General features: G+C 39.8%; 1 protein-coding gene across 3 annotated transcripts in view; it reads right to left on the reverse strand.

Moving 5' to 3' along the window:
• Positions 1 to 13,050, reverse strand: part of LOC121867262 (macrophage mannose receptor 1-like) — an 82,103-nt gene that overhangs the window by 49,162 nt on the left and 19,891 nt on the right. For 2 of the 3 annotated variants that reach the window (XM_042367127.1, XM_042367125.1), the window contains exons 7-12: positions 12,078 to 12,305; positions 10,860 to 11,051; positions 7,409 to 7,525; positions 7,032 to 7,183; positions 2,730 to 3,188; positions 349 to 464 (exon numbers count right to left, since the gene is read on the reverse strand). In XM_042367127.1, coding sequence (XP_042223061.1) covers positions 349 to 464; positions 2,730 to 3,188; positions 7,032 to 7,183; positions 7,409 to 7,525; positions 10,860 to 11,051; positions 12,078 to 12,305 — 1,264 coding nt within the window. The remainder of the gene's footprint in view (positions 1 to 348; positions 465 to 2,729; positions 3,189 to 7,031; positions 7,184 to 7,408; positions 7,526 to 10,859; positions 11,052 to 12,077; positions 12,306 to 13,050) is intronic. The other variant, XM_042367128.1, reaches the window with a different exon arrangement.

The following is a 13,050-nucleotide window of genomic DNA, read 5'->3' on the forward strand; positions in this document are numbered from 1 at the left end:
TAATATAATTATAGTACTGTATTTATTATTACAGATTAAAAAAGTTTTCTCTATAATATTAATGTAGAAATAAGTTTAATCCTACTGATTATTGTTGAATATAAGGCTAAAATAATGATAAAACAGCATTAATTTGTGCTATTATAGTGTGAGTCTACAAGATATTTAGCTAAAGTTAGGTTAGGTTAGGTTAGGTTCGGTTAGGTTGGGTCAGGTCAGACTAACAATATTTTTTTGCAGACCGCATGCTATAGTAGCATCTATTAATTTTAATCACATGCAAAGACAACAAGATATAGGAAGATTTGCCAGAGGATAATTGATTTCATTTGATGCCATTAACCTCACCTGTCATTGAGGACTAAGAGGTGAGAGTTCTGTGCCTCACAGTTAGCCTCGGCTTCATTCCATGACAGTGGGAATCCTGGGAAGTTGTAGCAGGAACCCTTATAGGCTTCGTCACCCTATTTAAGAAGCACAGGGTATAATGTCATTACCAAATATAAAAGCTAATTTATAATTCTTTGTCCTACAGTATCATTATCATTATTTAGATGTATTTTAAAGAGTCAAGGATTACAAGAACTTAGCGGTAAATTCTGTCATCTACCCCCCCCCTCCCCCCTCCCAACTTTCCTCCACGTGAACCCACTAAGCAGCATACTGTACACACAGGATCATGTCTCTACTACTTACCGTAATCTTCCCGACTTTTTACTTCAAACGTACTATCTTTTATTGCTTATTTTGCTATAATATAGTGTTTCTCCCATCTATTTACTTTTAGTTTTATCCTCTTCGCCACTGATTGGCTCATTAACCAATCTAGCCACCCCCCCCCCCTAAATAAAAATATACATACAAATGTGTTCCGAAGCTCATGGTTATTTATAAACCAAAATTACTCAACATCACGGTAGTCTTACATATCTACAGGTGATATACAGGGGGGCCCCCAAATTCCCCGGGGTTAAGTTCTCAAAATGGCAGCGAATCGCCAAAAGGACAGGGGGTGGGGTACATGTTTACTTGTGTACAAAGAAATGTATATTCCCTTTATGTGTTTGCCCTTCCGACAATTATTTATTTTACCGGTATTGTATATATATATATATATATATATATATATATGTGTGTGTGTGTATGTGTGTGTGTGTGTGTGTGTATAAACACATACACAAAACACATACAAATGAATGATAATGAGAAAATATTCTCACAAATAATCAGAAACAAATTTATTAAAAATGTGACAGTCTCCCCTCAAGTCTGTGTTTATTAATAAAGTAATAAAGTACGTACTTGAGGGTAGTGTAGTGGACGTCTCCCCTACAACTGTGTAGCTGCAGGCCACCTGCGACGTCTTCCCTAGCAACCAAACTAGCGGCCCAGGCGGGCGTCACCAGATGCCGCAGTATCCTAGCAACGGAGCCAAAGACCGGCGACTTTCTCGGGTTTTCCCACCATGACTCATAGATGACTCACGGCTGCTGGGTATATAAGCTCTGTCTCTCCATTGAGATTCATTCTGGCCTCTCTTCCTGAACAAGCAACACCTCCTCCTCCGCCGCTGCCTGGCGGCCCTCGCTTCTCCTCCGCCTGCCTGGCGGTCCTCGCTCCCGCCAGCGAGCATGGCGACCCACCAGCTGTCCTTCTCTGAGTTTCCTCACCAACCAGCTCTTATTCTGCTCTCGGTTCCTGAACACGCAACACCTCCTCCAGCAAGCTCCTCGCTGTCCCGTTCTCATTCAACCTGGAGGCCAGCAACAGGCAACACCATCCCTAACGAAGCTCCTGCACATCTACCTCCTTCAACACGCTACTCACCGAACGTGTCTACTGAGCAGCTCCTCACCACACGGCACCTCCAGCACCAGACTGTCTACCATATAACTTATATTATATAAGAAAACCACCTTAGAGTTTCCATCCATCCTGAGTGCTAGACAACATTATCCCACGAAACCCTACAGTAGACTCACATTTTTAATAGATTTGTTTCTGATTATTTGTGAGAGTATTTTTCTATTTATTATTTATTTGTATGTGTTTTGTGTGTGTGTGTGTGTCTACACACACACACACACACACACACACACACACACACACACATATTTATAATACAGGTAAAGGAAATTACTATCTCTAGAATAAATGGTTCCCTTGTCCCAGCCGCAAAAATTCCGTCAACTTTATAACTACCCACAGACATTCTTGGGTGAAATAAAAATCCTCGAATTTGGAGGGGCCCTGTACAACGAGGACTGTTGGCGATGTTGAAGTCATCACTGTGCATAATGAGTAGGTATCGTGCATAATAGTAATCATCAGGTATAATTAGTGGTCATCATGCATAGTCAGCAGTTATGTTTTATAATTAATAATCAGCATGCATAATTACTAGTCATCCTGGATAATCAGTAGTCATTGTGCATAATCAAATCATGCATAATTAGTAACCTTTATGCATAATTAACAATTGTCATGCATAATTAGGAGTCATCATGCATAATGAGTAGTCATCATGCACAATTAGTAGTCATCATGCACAATTAGTAGTCATCATGCACAATTAGTAGTCATCATGCATATTTAGATATTATCATACACAACCAACAGTCATCATGGATAATTGGTAATTAGTATGGATAACAGAACAGAAACTGTTAGTACAGACATTATGAGACTATAAAGCATGACATGCACAAGCAATGTTTCTGCAGCCTTACCAGTTCACAGTTCATGTCCCGAGGCACCGATAATGTCACAGTGTCTATGGCTATATTGGTTATATTTCCTCTATTAGTGTGTATGGGTGTACTTCCCAGACTTCCATTAGAGACGGTGTCAGTGTCTCCGGTCATGGTGTCAGTAGCTTTGTTCTTTGCTTGTTGTGTCGCAGCAAGAAATGGGGATGGTGTCACTGGGCTGGGTGATCGTGTCAATGAGAAATATCGAGTAGTTTTATCCCCAGCAGGTCTTACAGGTATAAATGGGGGCTTACGGAATCTGTGGGACAAGAAGCCACTGTTACGGAACAATGGGTGATGTTTATCGTCAAAACTGGAGAAATGTGAATAGAAAGGTGAAGAGAAACGAGATTCGTCCTTATTGTGTGAAGCAAACTGGTCTTGGTTTATCCATGGTTTCCTCAGCTTGTAAAAGTAACGTTTTCTACGAGACAAACACTGAAATAGAAAATAGATCACAACTGACATCACAAGAGGGACAACTATTATATTCAATTACAAGCACTACAATACCTACTGTACAAGCAAGAATCTTCACATATAACTAAGTACAAATACACAACACATAGACGAAAGCTAATGTCTTATATGGTGATAATATATCACAACCAAACAACAAGAATAATGATAAATAACACATCATTAATTATAACTAACACATTAGAACACAGCAGATAATTAGAAATCAAGTCAATCAACTATTGAAATATCTATCACGTCCTGTAGGTGCCTGAGAGATACTGTATTTTAATAGAGTATCAAAGTTGTCTTCAGTTCTAACAACAATAGGAATGATACACAGGCCCTGTGAAGAGGAGCATTAATATGTGTGCTTCAACAACTCCACTAGGGACATTGTGGATACAGGACACTGTATGCGGAGCTTTCGGTCCACAGGGAGGCAGCATGGTCAGTACTACACTACTTGTAAACTTAGACACCCATTTACAGCTGGGTGAACTGGGAGCACCCGAGAATTGAACCACCGACCCCTAGAATAGAGGCGAACGACACTAGTATAAATACCCTGTATTAACAAAAAACTAACTCGGGAGTACAGTATTTGTGGAAGTCGGTGCATATGTTAAATAGCTTCTTGAAGATAGGCTTGGAAATAATGTTAAGGTGCAGTCTTACGTTTCATATGATCACAATATTCTTTATTGCTCTCTTAAATTTTTATTGTCCATCCTAACAGGTTACCATAGTTTACATTTGAGTAATGTTTATTATTGTGGTGTCATGATCGTAATGACGGCTAACCTGTTAAACTAATGATCCATATTACGCTTACACGTCCACAAAACCTTCCGAGCCTCCCAGTGGGAATTTCCTCTGTTCTCTGTTTCTTTGATGACGTCATCGAGATGTCGTATGTTTGTTGACCGAGTTTTAAACTCTTTTGCATCCACCGAGACCTGTAAACATTTTTTTTCACCTATGAATATTACAGACTCTGATAATCATAGTGAAATTGTGGTAGGGAGGTTAACTGAGGAATTAGTTGATATTCTGAAGGGAACCTTTTGAATCTGCTCCTCGGGTGTTGTAGCAAGGCGTTGCGTGTTGGGACCTGTTGCCATCCAACCTTTTGTGAACAATTTAATTCTTGCTTTTGATAGCTCACTCAGAGCATTGTTTGTAAAGATAATAGTAGGGAATGAAACTGAGTTCGTAGTCTCAGTTTCAAACGTCAGAGTGTTACAGTAACGTAATTCAGTGAAATGGTTGAGTAGGTGGAATCCGTGACTTTAGCGTGGGTGGAAGGCGGCTGGCAGCTCAACCGTCAGTGAGCCGCCAATCTTTCCTCCCACAGGTAGGTCATTCTACCTTCTCCTTGTTGTAATTCGCCATTTTAAAGTGATTTGACCTAACTAATAGTTTGATTGTGCAAGTGTTAAAGTAACGTAGTTAATGTGCCTTGAGTGAAGTATTTTATGTCCTTAGTGTCCCTTTGAAACGTTGAGGTTCGTTATACACACAGTGAGCCGCCATTCCCTCCGACAGGTCCCTATCGCAGCCTAGGCCGTGTCTGCAGGGTGGATGACGCATCCACTAGTCTGGGGAGATGTCTGAGGTCCAGTGGAGTCGGGTGTCCCCGTGAACCCCGACCGTCAGAGGCTCCACTATTACCTATGGGCCCCATAGGAGGTAGTATTCCCCTGACGCCATGCCCCCATGGTGAACCCGGCTCGTCAAGCCCCCAAACCACTGCCAGCCCCATCATTGGTGGATGTGTACAGTACATAGCTCAGTAGGGCTATTTGTGTGGTGGTGTTAGTCCACCGGAATTATCGGAGTCTGTTGGAAGGTGTCACTTGGTGATGAGACTCCCATGGCGGCCTCTGGAGTATTGCCCCTGGGGTATTGAGTGTTGTACTGGCAGGTGCCACTGATTTTATTGTCACTAAGGTGCTGTAAGAGTTTATGTGTGTTTTCGTGTGTGTACACCCAGTAGTGGTGCAAGTAAATTGAGCCTGAGGGCATGGTACCAGGAGTTCCTACTTTGGGTGTATACAACGTCTTTTCTGTAACCATTTTTGTGTTTCAATAAACATTGTATTTGTATGTGGGTCTATGATTCGCCTATAGTATTCACCGTTGTTCTCTCCCTAATACTCGATACTATATTTACATGTACCCATGGGCCTTCCTCTCACGTCACGCTACTAGGTCAGAGTATTGCGTAAGTTGTTATAAGAGTGCCAAGCCCTTGCAGAGTGGCTCAGCAGTAAGTAGTAGCAGCCCCCGCTCTTACAAATGGTGGCAGCTAGCTTGTTGTTCCTACCCTACCCCCCTCGTTACAGTGGGTGTGTTTGAGAGGTTGTGGCCTTGGTAAGTAATGTTTGGGTGTGTCAAGTCCTCGTCTGGTGCACCTAGAATATGTCTCATAAGTACAGTGAACCGTCCTGGTCAACCAGCGCCATGGAAGTCGCCCATCCTGAGGTATTTTCATCCAACAGCAGTGGATAGACAAACTAAAACTCTAACCCTGGATGAGAGGCGTTAAAATACAGTATATCTGGTATGGATTCCCAGCTCCTGAATGGCAAGACTTAGCCATAAGAACATAAGAATGGAGGAAACTGCAGCGGGCCTATTGGCCCATACTGGGCAGTCCCGTTTACACCCAACCCCTATTGCTCATATGAGCATCCAACCTATGTTTGAAGCAATTCAGCGTATTCGAGTTAATGATGATTTTGGTTCCATTCATCCACTACTCTGTTTCCAAACCAGTGTTTACCTATTTCACGCCTAAATCTAAATTTGTCTAATTTAAAACCATTGTTACGAGTTCGCTCCTGGTTGGATAGTTTGAGTACCTTTGTAATGTCCCCTTTGTTTAGCCCTGCCTTCCACTTAAACACCTCTATCAGGTCGCCCCTCGCTCTACGTCTCTCGAGGGAGTGCAAATTAAGATGCTTTAACCTGTCTCTATACTCAAGGTTCCTAATGCCCGGGATTAGTCTTGTCATTCTCCTCTGAATTCTTTCCAAGGATTCTATATCCATTCTGTAATACGGTGACCAGAACTGAACTGCGTAATCCAGGTGTGGTCTCACAAGAGCAAGATACAGTTTTAGGATGACCTCGCTAGTCTTGTAACTAACACTCCTTTGTATGAACCCAAGTACTTTATTAGCCTTGTTACGAGCAAAAACACATTGTTTACTTGGCTTAAGGTTCCTACTTATCATTACTCCTAAATCTCTCTCGCAGTCGGATTTCTCTATGGCATCGTTGTTCATCTGGTATCTGGTTTCCCTGTTTACATCTCCTATACTGAGTACTTTACATTTGTCGACGTTGAATTTCATCTGCCATCTTTCAGACCATTCGAAAAATTTGTTTAGATCTTCCTGTAGTTTTGCCGAGTCCCCTAGTGCTTATCTGCCTGTGTCTCAACATCGCAAAGCAGTATATTGGCCTGAAAAGCATATTGGCTATTTCTCTAGTGGCACTAAAGCAGTATATTGGCCTGAAAAACATACTCGACATTACTATGGTATTGCAGTACTGTACTAAGTAAAATATCAAAGATAACGAAATATACAACTATTACACAGAGTACTGTACACTGTAAACCTCTCAAAATATACAGGATTTGGATATCAATATAAGAACTAATGTACAGTATCAATATTTCTCCCATCTTTCTCATTCAATATTTGAAGTCATTTTCTACCCATACTTTGTGTCCTTTTGTTTAAAAAAAATTAAATCAGAAATTGATATATGTAATTATTTCATCAAACATCCACCTGACAAACATGTCACCTCTGTGCAGTTGTCCTGAGGCGGGTTGATGGGCCGGGCTTCTTGAGGCTTCTTACAGATGTAGTAAGAGACTTCCTCACACTTATTCATACTCCAGAGAGCTTGTGTTTCAGTATAGGCGTACTGAGCACAGGTAGGAATGTGGGTAAATGCTGTTGAAGTAGACAAAAAAAAAACATTATGAGGGCAAAATATTCCATCTAAATTATGATTTCATGAGCTAAAAAGAATAATTCAAAACACAAATGAAACTGAAACCCAATTCATCTATATTTGAATGGGGAGTGAAAATAAAACATCTGAGAAATGTTTCGTATCTTTACTTGAACTCTTTCGTATGTAAGAGTTATTTTTTTAAACATGTTTCTGGCACTTACGGTAACTGTAGACCACACCCCAGTTGGTGAAGGTAACGGAGGTGCCATCAGACCACGTTAAATCACCCGGGTGACCGTTATCTGTCATGCCGATCCAGGTGCTAGTATAGAACCTCTCTGTAAGTAAGATTCCTTCAAATATGTTACCTTGATCACACACTACCAGCCATACTGCACACCATCAAACTTAATGTACACCTTAACCCTTTCCGTTCTGGAGAGTCTAATCATTGTCTTCAAAGGGTTAAGCCATCATCCTCAAAGAGTTAAACCATCATCCTCAAAGAGTTAAACCATCATCCCCAAAGAGTTAAACCATCATTTTCAAAGGGTTAAACCATCATCCTCAAAGAGTTAAGCCATCATCCTGAAAGAGTTAAACCATCATCCTCAAAGAGTTAAACCATCATCCTCAAAGAGTTAAACCATCATTTTCAAAGGGTTAAACCATCATCCTCAAAGAGTTAAGCCATCATCCTCAAAGAGTTAAACCATCATCCTCAGAGTTAAACCATCATTTTCAAAGGCTAAAACCATCATCCTCAAAGGGTTAAACCAGCCTCTTCAAGGGGTTAAACTATCATCCTCGAAGAGCTAACCATCATCTTCAAAGGGTTAAGCCATCATCTTCAAAGGGTTAAACCATCATCCTCAAAGGGTTAAACCAACATTCTCAAAGGGTTAAACCATCCTCTTCAAAGGGTTAAACTATCATCCTCAAAGGGTTAAGCCATCGCCTTCAAAGACTTAAACCATCCTCTTCAAAGGGTTAAACTGATTCTCAAAGGGTTAAACCATCATCTTCAAAGAGTTAAACTATGATTCTCAAAGGGTTAAACCATCCTCTTCAAAGGGTTAAACTATGATTCTCAAAGGGTTAAACCATCCTCTTTGAAGGGTTAAACTATCATTCTCAAAGGGTTAAACCATCGTCTTCAAAGAGTGAAACCATCCTCTTCAAAGGGTTAAACTATCATTCTCAAAGGGTTAAACCATCCTCTTCAAAGGGTTAAACTATGATTCTCAAAGGGTTAAACCATCCTCTTCAAAGAGTGACACCGTCCTCTTCAAAGGGTTAAACTATCATTCTCAAAGGGTTAAACCATCCTCTTCAAAGGGTTAAACTATGATTCTCAAAGGGTTAAACCATCCTCTTCAAAAGGTTAAACTATCATTCTCAAAGGGTTAATCCATCCTCTTCAAAGGGTTAAACTATGATTCTCAAAGGGTTAAACCATCGTCTTCAAAGAGTGACACCGTCCTCTTCAAAGGGTTAAACTATCATTCTCAAAGGGTTAAACCATCCTCTTCAAATGGTTAAACTATGATTCTCAAAGGGTTAAACCATCCTCTTCAAAGGGTTAAACTATGATTCTCAAAGGGTTAAACCATCCTCTGCAAAGGGTTAAACTATCATTCTCAAAGGGTTAAACCATCCTCTTCAAAGGGTTAAACTATGATTCTCAAAGGGTTAAACCATCGTCTTCAAAGAGTGACACCGTCCTCTTCAAAGGGTTAAACTATCATTCTCAAAGGGTTAAACCATCCTCTTCAAATGGTTAAACTATGATTCTCAAAGGGTTAACCATGCACTATCAAAGGGTTAAACTCATTCTCAAAGGGTTAAACCATCCTCTTCAAAGGGTTAAACTATGATTCTCAAAGGGTTAAACCATCGTCTTCAAAGAGTGACACCGTCCTCTTCAAAGGGTTAAACTATCATTCTCAAAGGGTTAAACCATCCTCTTCAAATGGTTAAACTATGATTCTCAAAGGGTTAAACCATCCTCTTCAAAGGGTTAAACTATGATTCTCAAAGGGTTAAACCATCCTCTGCAAAGGGTTAAACTATCATTCTCAAAGGGTTAAACCATCCTCTTCAAAGGGTTAAACTATCATTCTCAAAGGGTTAAACCATCGTCTTCAAAGAGTGACACCGTCCTCTTCAAAGGGTTAAACTATGATTCTCAAAGGGTTAAACCATCCTCTTCAAAAGGTTAAACTATCATTCTCAAAGGGTTAATCCATCCTCTTCAAAGGGTTAAACTATGATTCTCAAAGGGTTAAACCATCGTCTTCAAAGAGTGACACCGTCCTCTTCAAAAGGTTAAACTATGATTCTCAAAGGGTTAAACCATCCTCTTCAAAGGGTTAAACTATCATTCTCAAAGGGTTAAACCATCCTCTTCAAAAGGTTAAACTATCATTCTCAAAGGGTTAAACCATCCTCTGCAAAGGGTTAAACTATCATTCTCAAAGGGTTAAACCATCGTCTTCAAAGAGTGAAACCATCCTCTTCAAAGGGTTAAACTATCATTCTCAAAGGGTTAATCCATCCTCTTCAAAGGGTTAAACTATCATTCTCAAAGGGTTAAACCATCGTCTTCAAAGAGTGACACCGTCCTCTTCAAAGGGTTAAACTATCATTCTCAAAGGGTTAAACCATCCTCTTCAAATGGTTAAACTATGATTCTCAAAGGGTTAAACCATCCTCTGCAAAGGGTTAAACTATCATTCTCAAAGGGTTAAACCATCGTCTTCAAAGAGTGAAACCATCCTCTTCAAATGGTTAAACTATGATTCTCAAAGGGTTAAACCATCCTCTGCAAAGGGTTAAACTATGATTCTCAAAGGGTTAAACCATCCTCTGCAAAGGGTTAAACTATGATTCTCAAAGGGTTAAACCATCCTCTGCAAAGGGTTAAACTATGATTCTCAAAGGGTTAAACCATCCTCTTCAAAGGGTTAAACTATGATTCTCAAAGGGTTAAACCATCCTCTGCAAAGGGTTAAACTATGATTCTCAAAGGGTTAAACCATCCTCTTCAAATGGTTAAACTATGATTCTCAAAGGGTTAAACCATCCTCTTCAAAGGGTTAAACTATGATTCTCAAAGGGTTAAACCATCCTCTGCAAAGGGTTAAACTATGATTCTCAAAGGGTTAAACCATCCTCTGCAAAGGGTTAAACTATGATTCTCAAAGGGTTAAACCATCCTCTTCAAATGGTTAAACTATGATTCTCAAAGGGTTAAGCCATCGTCTTCAAAGAGTTAAACATTCATATAAATATTTCTTCATGGTTTGGTAATTCAAACTGCTAAAACTTCCTTTTACAACTAATATTTGAGAATTTAACCCAACTTTAAATAAAATAACTTTCTGTAAGGCTAGATAAGGTGAGTTACAATTAGTATAGAATCTTTGTCAATTATTAAACAGTTGTATCTGAGGAAACGTCTATGTTAATTTTCTTAGCTGTTTCTTCAGTTCTTGAAAAGTAATATGAAACAGCGAATATGCAAAAAATAAAATATCAAACAATTAAAATACTACACAAAGATCAAGTGACATACAGTAAGTACAACCAATGCTCAAGCAATAACAGAAAGAAAAAAATGTCAAGCAACGGAGATAAACAAGAATAAAAAATATATATATAATTCCTTACCAATACTCAACAAGGAAAAGACAAAGTCATTCTCTTCAGGAGTATGTATAGAGACGAGATCCCCGCCCAGACCCTGACACTTAGCCCGGGTGTTATCGTAGGTGTCCATCTCGTACGAGTGGTCAGCGTTGGAGTGTTTGTAACAGTACTTGTCGAAGGCCTCCCACCCATCTTCGCACCCCACTGTGTGTGCTGGGAGGAGATATGACTTAGGGTGACCATTTCCAAATTTCCAAAACGGAGGATATTTTTTTATTTTTACGACACTTATTTTTAATCTAAATTAAACATGTTTAATGATGAGTTGAAATATAAAAAGTTGTATAAAATATACAAAATAAACTTAGAAGTGTTGATTTGTCAAATATCACTATAATGTAATGAAGGCTATTTTGTGGTTTTTCTAAAATTTCAATTTTTTTTAAGCGCACTGTATATATTACATACATGATACATGCATTCATACAGTGTACATAAAGAACTGAAATAAATGAATATTCATTTTTACTCCTGCTGGAACAACATACTGTATGCTAACCAAATTAACCTACTTCACAAACTAAAGGAAGTAGCCTACTTATAATGTGGCCTTCAGCTCCCACTGTTTTAGTATACGTAAGGTAATTTATATAATTCTTTTTAGACAGGCCCAAAAGAGAAGGACAAATTAACGTCCTGCTTGAGGTGGCGCAGGTCGGAGGACAGAGTGCTCAAAAGCAGGACTGTCCTGCCTAAAGCAGGACGTCTGGCCAGCCTAGATATGAGGCTTGATGTTTGAGTTGTGGTATATTGAGGGGGGAGGTTGAGACACTGCTGAAGGGGAGAGGAGAAGGAGGAGAAGAGAGAAAAGAGGAGAGGAGAGAGAAAAGAAAAGAGAAGAGAGAAAAGAAAAGAGAAGAGAAAAGAGAAGAAAAGAGGAAAGAGAAGGATTATACAGATTGAGAGAAAGAGAGAAGAGAGAGGAAAGGTAACAGAAGATACAGAAGAGAGAAAAAGAGAATAGAATAAAAGAAAATAGATAGAAAGAGGGAATTGAATAAAAGAAAAGAAATAGGGTGATCAAGACAGTGGTTCTATAATGACACAAATACACACACACACGCATACACACAACATGTACACACACACACACTTACTTGTACACACACACATTTACTTGTACACACACACACACTTACTTGTACACACACACACTTACTTGTACACACACACACTTACTTGGAAGGAACTCGCAACCAAAGGATCTTGATTGGGTACAGGGAAGGTTGTTCCACTTCCCTGAGTAATCGATGATCTCTGCACACCATTCACTCTCCATGTCATTGGGCTCTCCATCATTCCAGTTGGTGTAGTTGCCGTCAGCACCATCAGACCACGACCACACTTGGCTGCTCGAGTTGTAGGTAAGACCCAGCCAGGTTCCGGGACTGCTGTGGGTCAGTTTGCCTGTCCCAAGTTGATCAAACAATCACATTAGCTAGTTATGTCTTGGAGAATTCTAAATATGTTTTAGGCTTTGTTCTGTGTAATTATGTAGGTTTTAGGTACTGTTGCAGGTAATAATGTACTATTAGTGTCTGTAACAATATATTTTTGGGTATACAGTAAACCCTCAATAACTCTGCATTTGATTACTCGGAATTTCATATAACTCGGCATGGATATGGTCTCTGAATGTATTAGCATAACTCGGGAAATGCCGAGATATGTAAAATTATCTGGGAAAATCCTGGCATATCTGCTCACCTGCATCATCTACCATGCCTCTGTGCCACCCACCATACCTCTGTGTCACCTACCATGCCTCTGTGTCACCTACTATGATGCTTCATTCTTCACCTGCAGTGTTGATGAGTATTACTTTTTTTACATTTAGTAATTACATGTACACATATATGGGTCGATATTTTTTTATTGTTGTATTTTTGTAGGAGGGGGGTAGTGCCTCGATAAGTCAGAATTTGGGATAACTCGGCAAGGACAGAGCCCCATATGTGCCGAGTTATCGAGGATTTACTGTATGTAACAAAATGTAATACAGTACAGTAGGACCTCGTTAATCCGGGAAGCTTGGGACCAGACAGGTTCCGGATTATCGAAAATTCCAAACCATCGAAGCAGAGGTTAAGAAAGACCACACAAGGGGCTCACCAATGTACCACGTCTAGTTTCTTCAGTATAGACACATTTT

The sequence above is a fragment of the Homarus americanus genome, unplaced genomic scaffold (assembly GCF_018991925.1).
Source record: "Homarus americanus isolate GMGI-L3 unplaced genomic scaffold, GMGI_Hamer_2.0 scaffold6317, whole genome shotgun sequence".
Lineage (NCBI taxonomy): Eukaryota > Metazoa > Arthropoda > Malacostraca > Decapoda > Nephropidae > Homarus > Homarus americanus.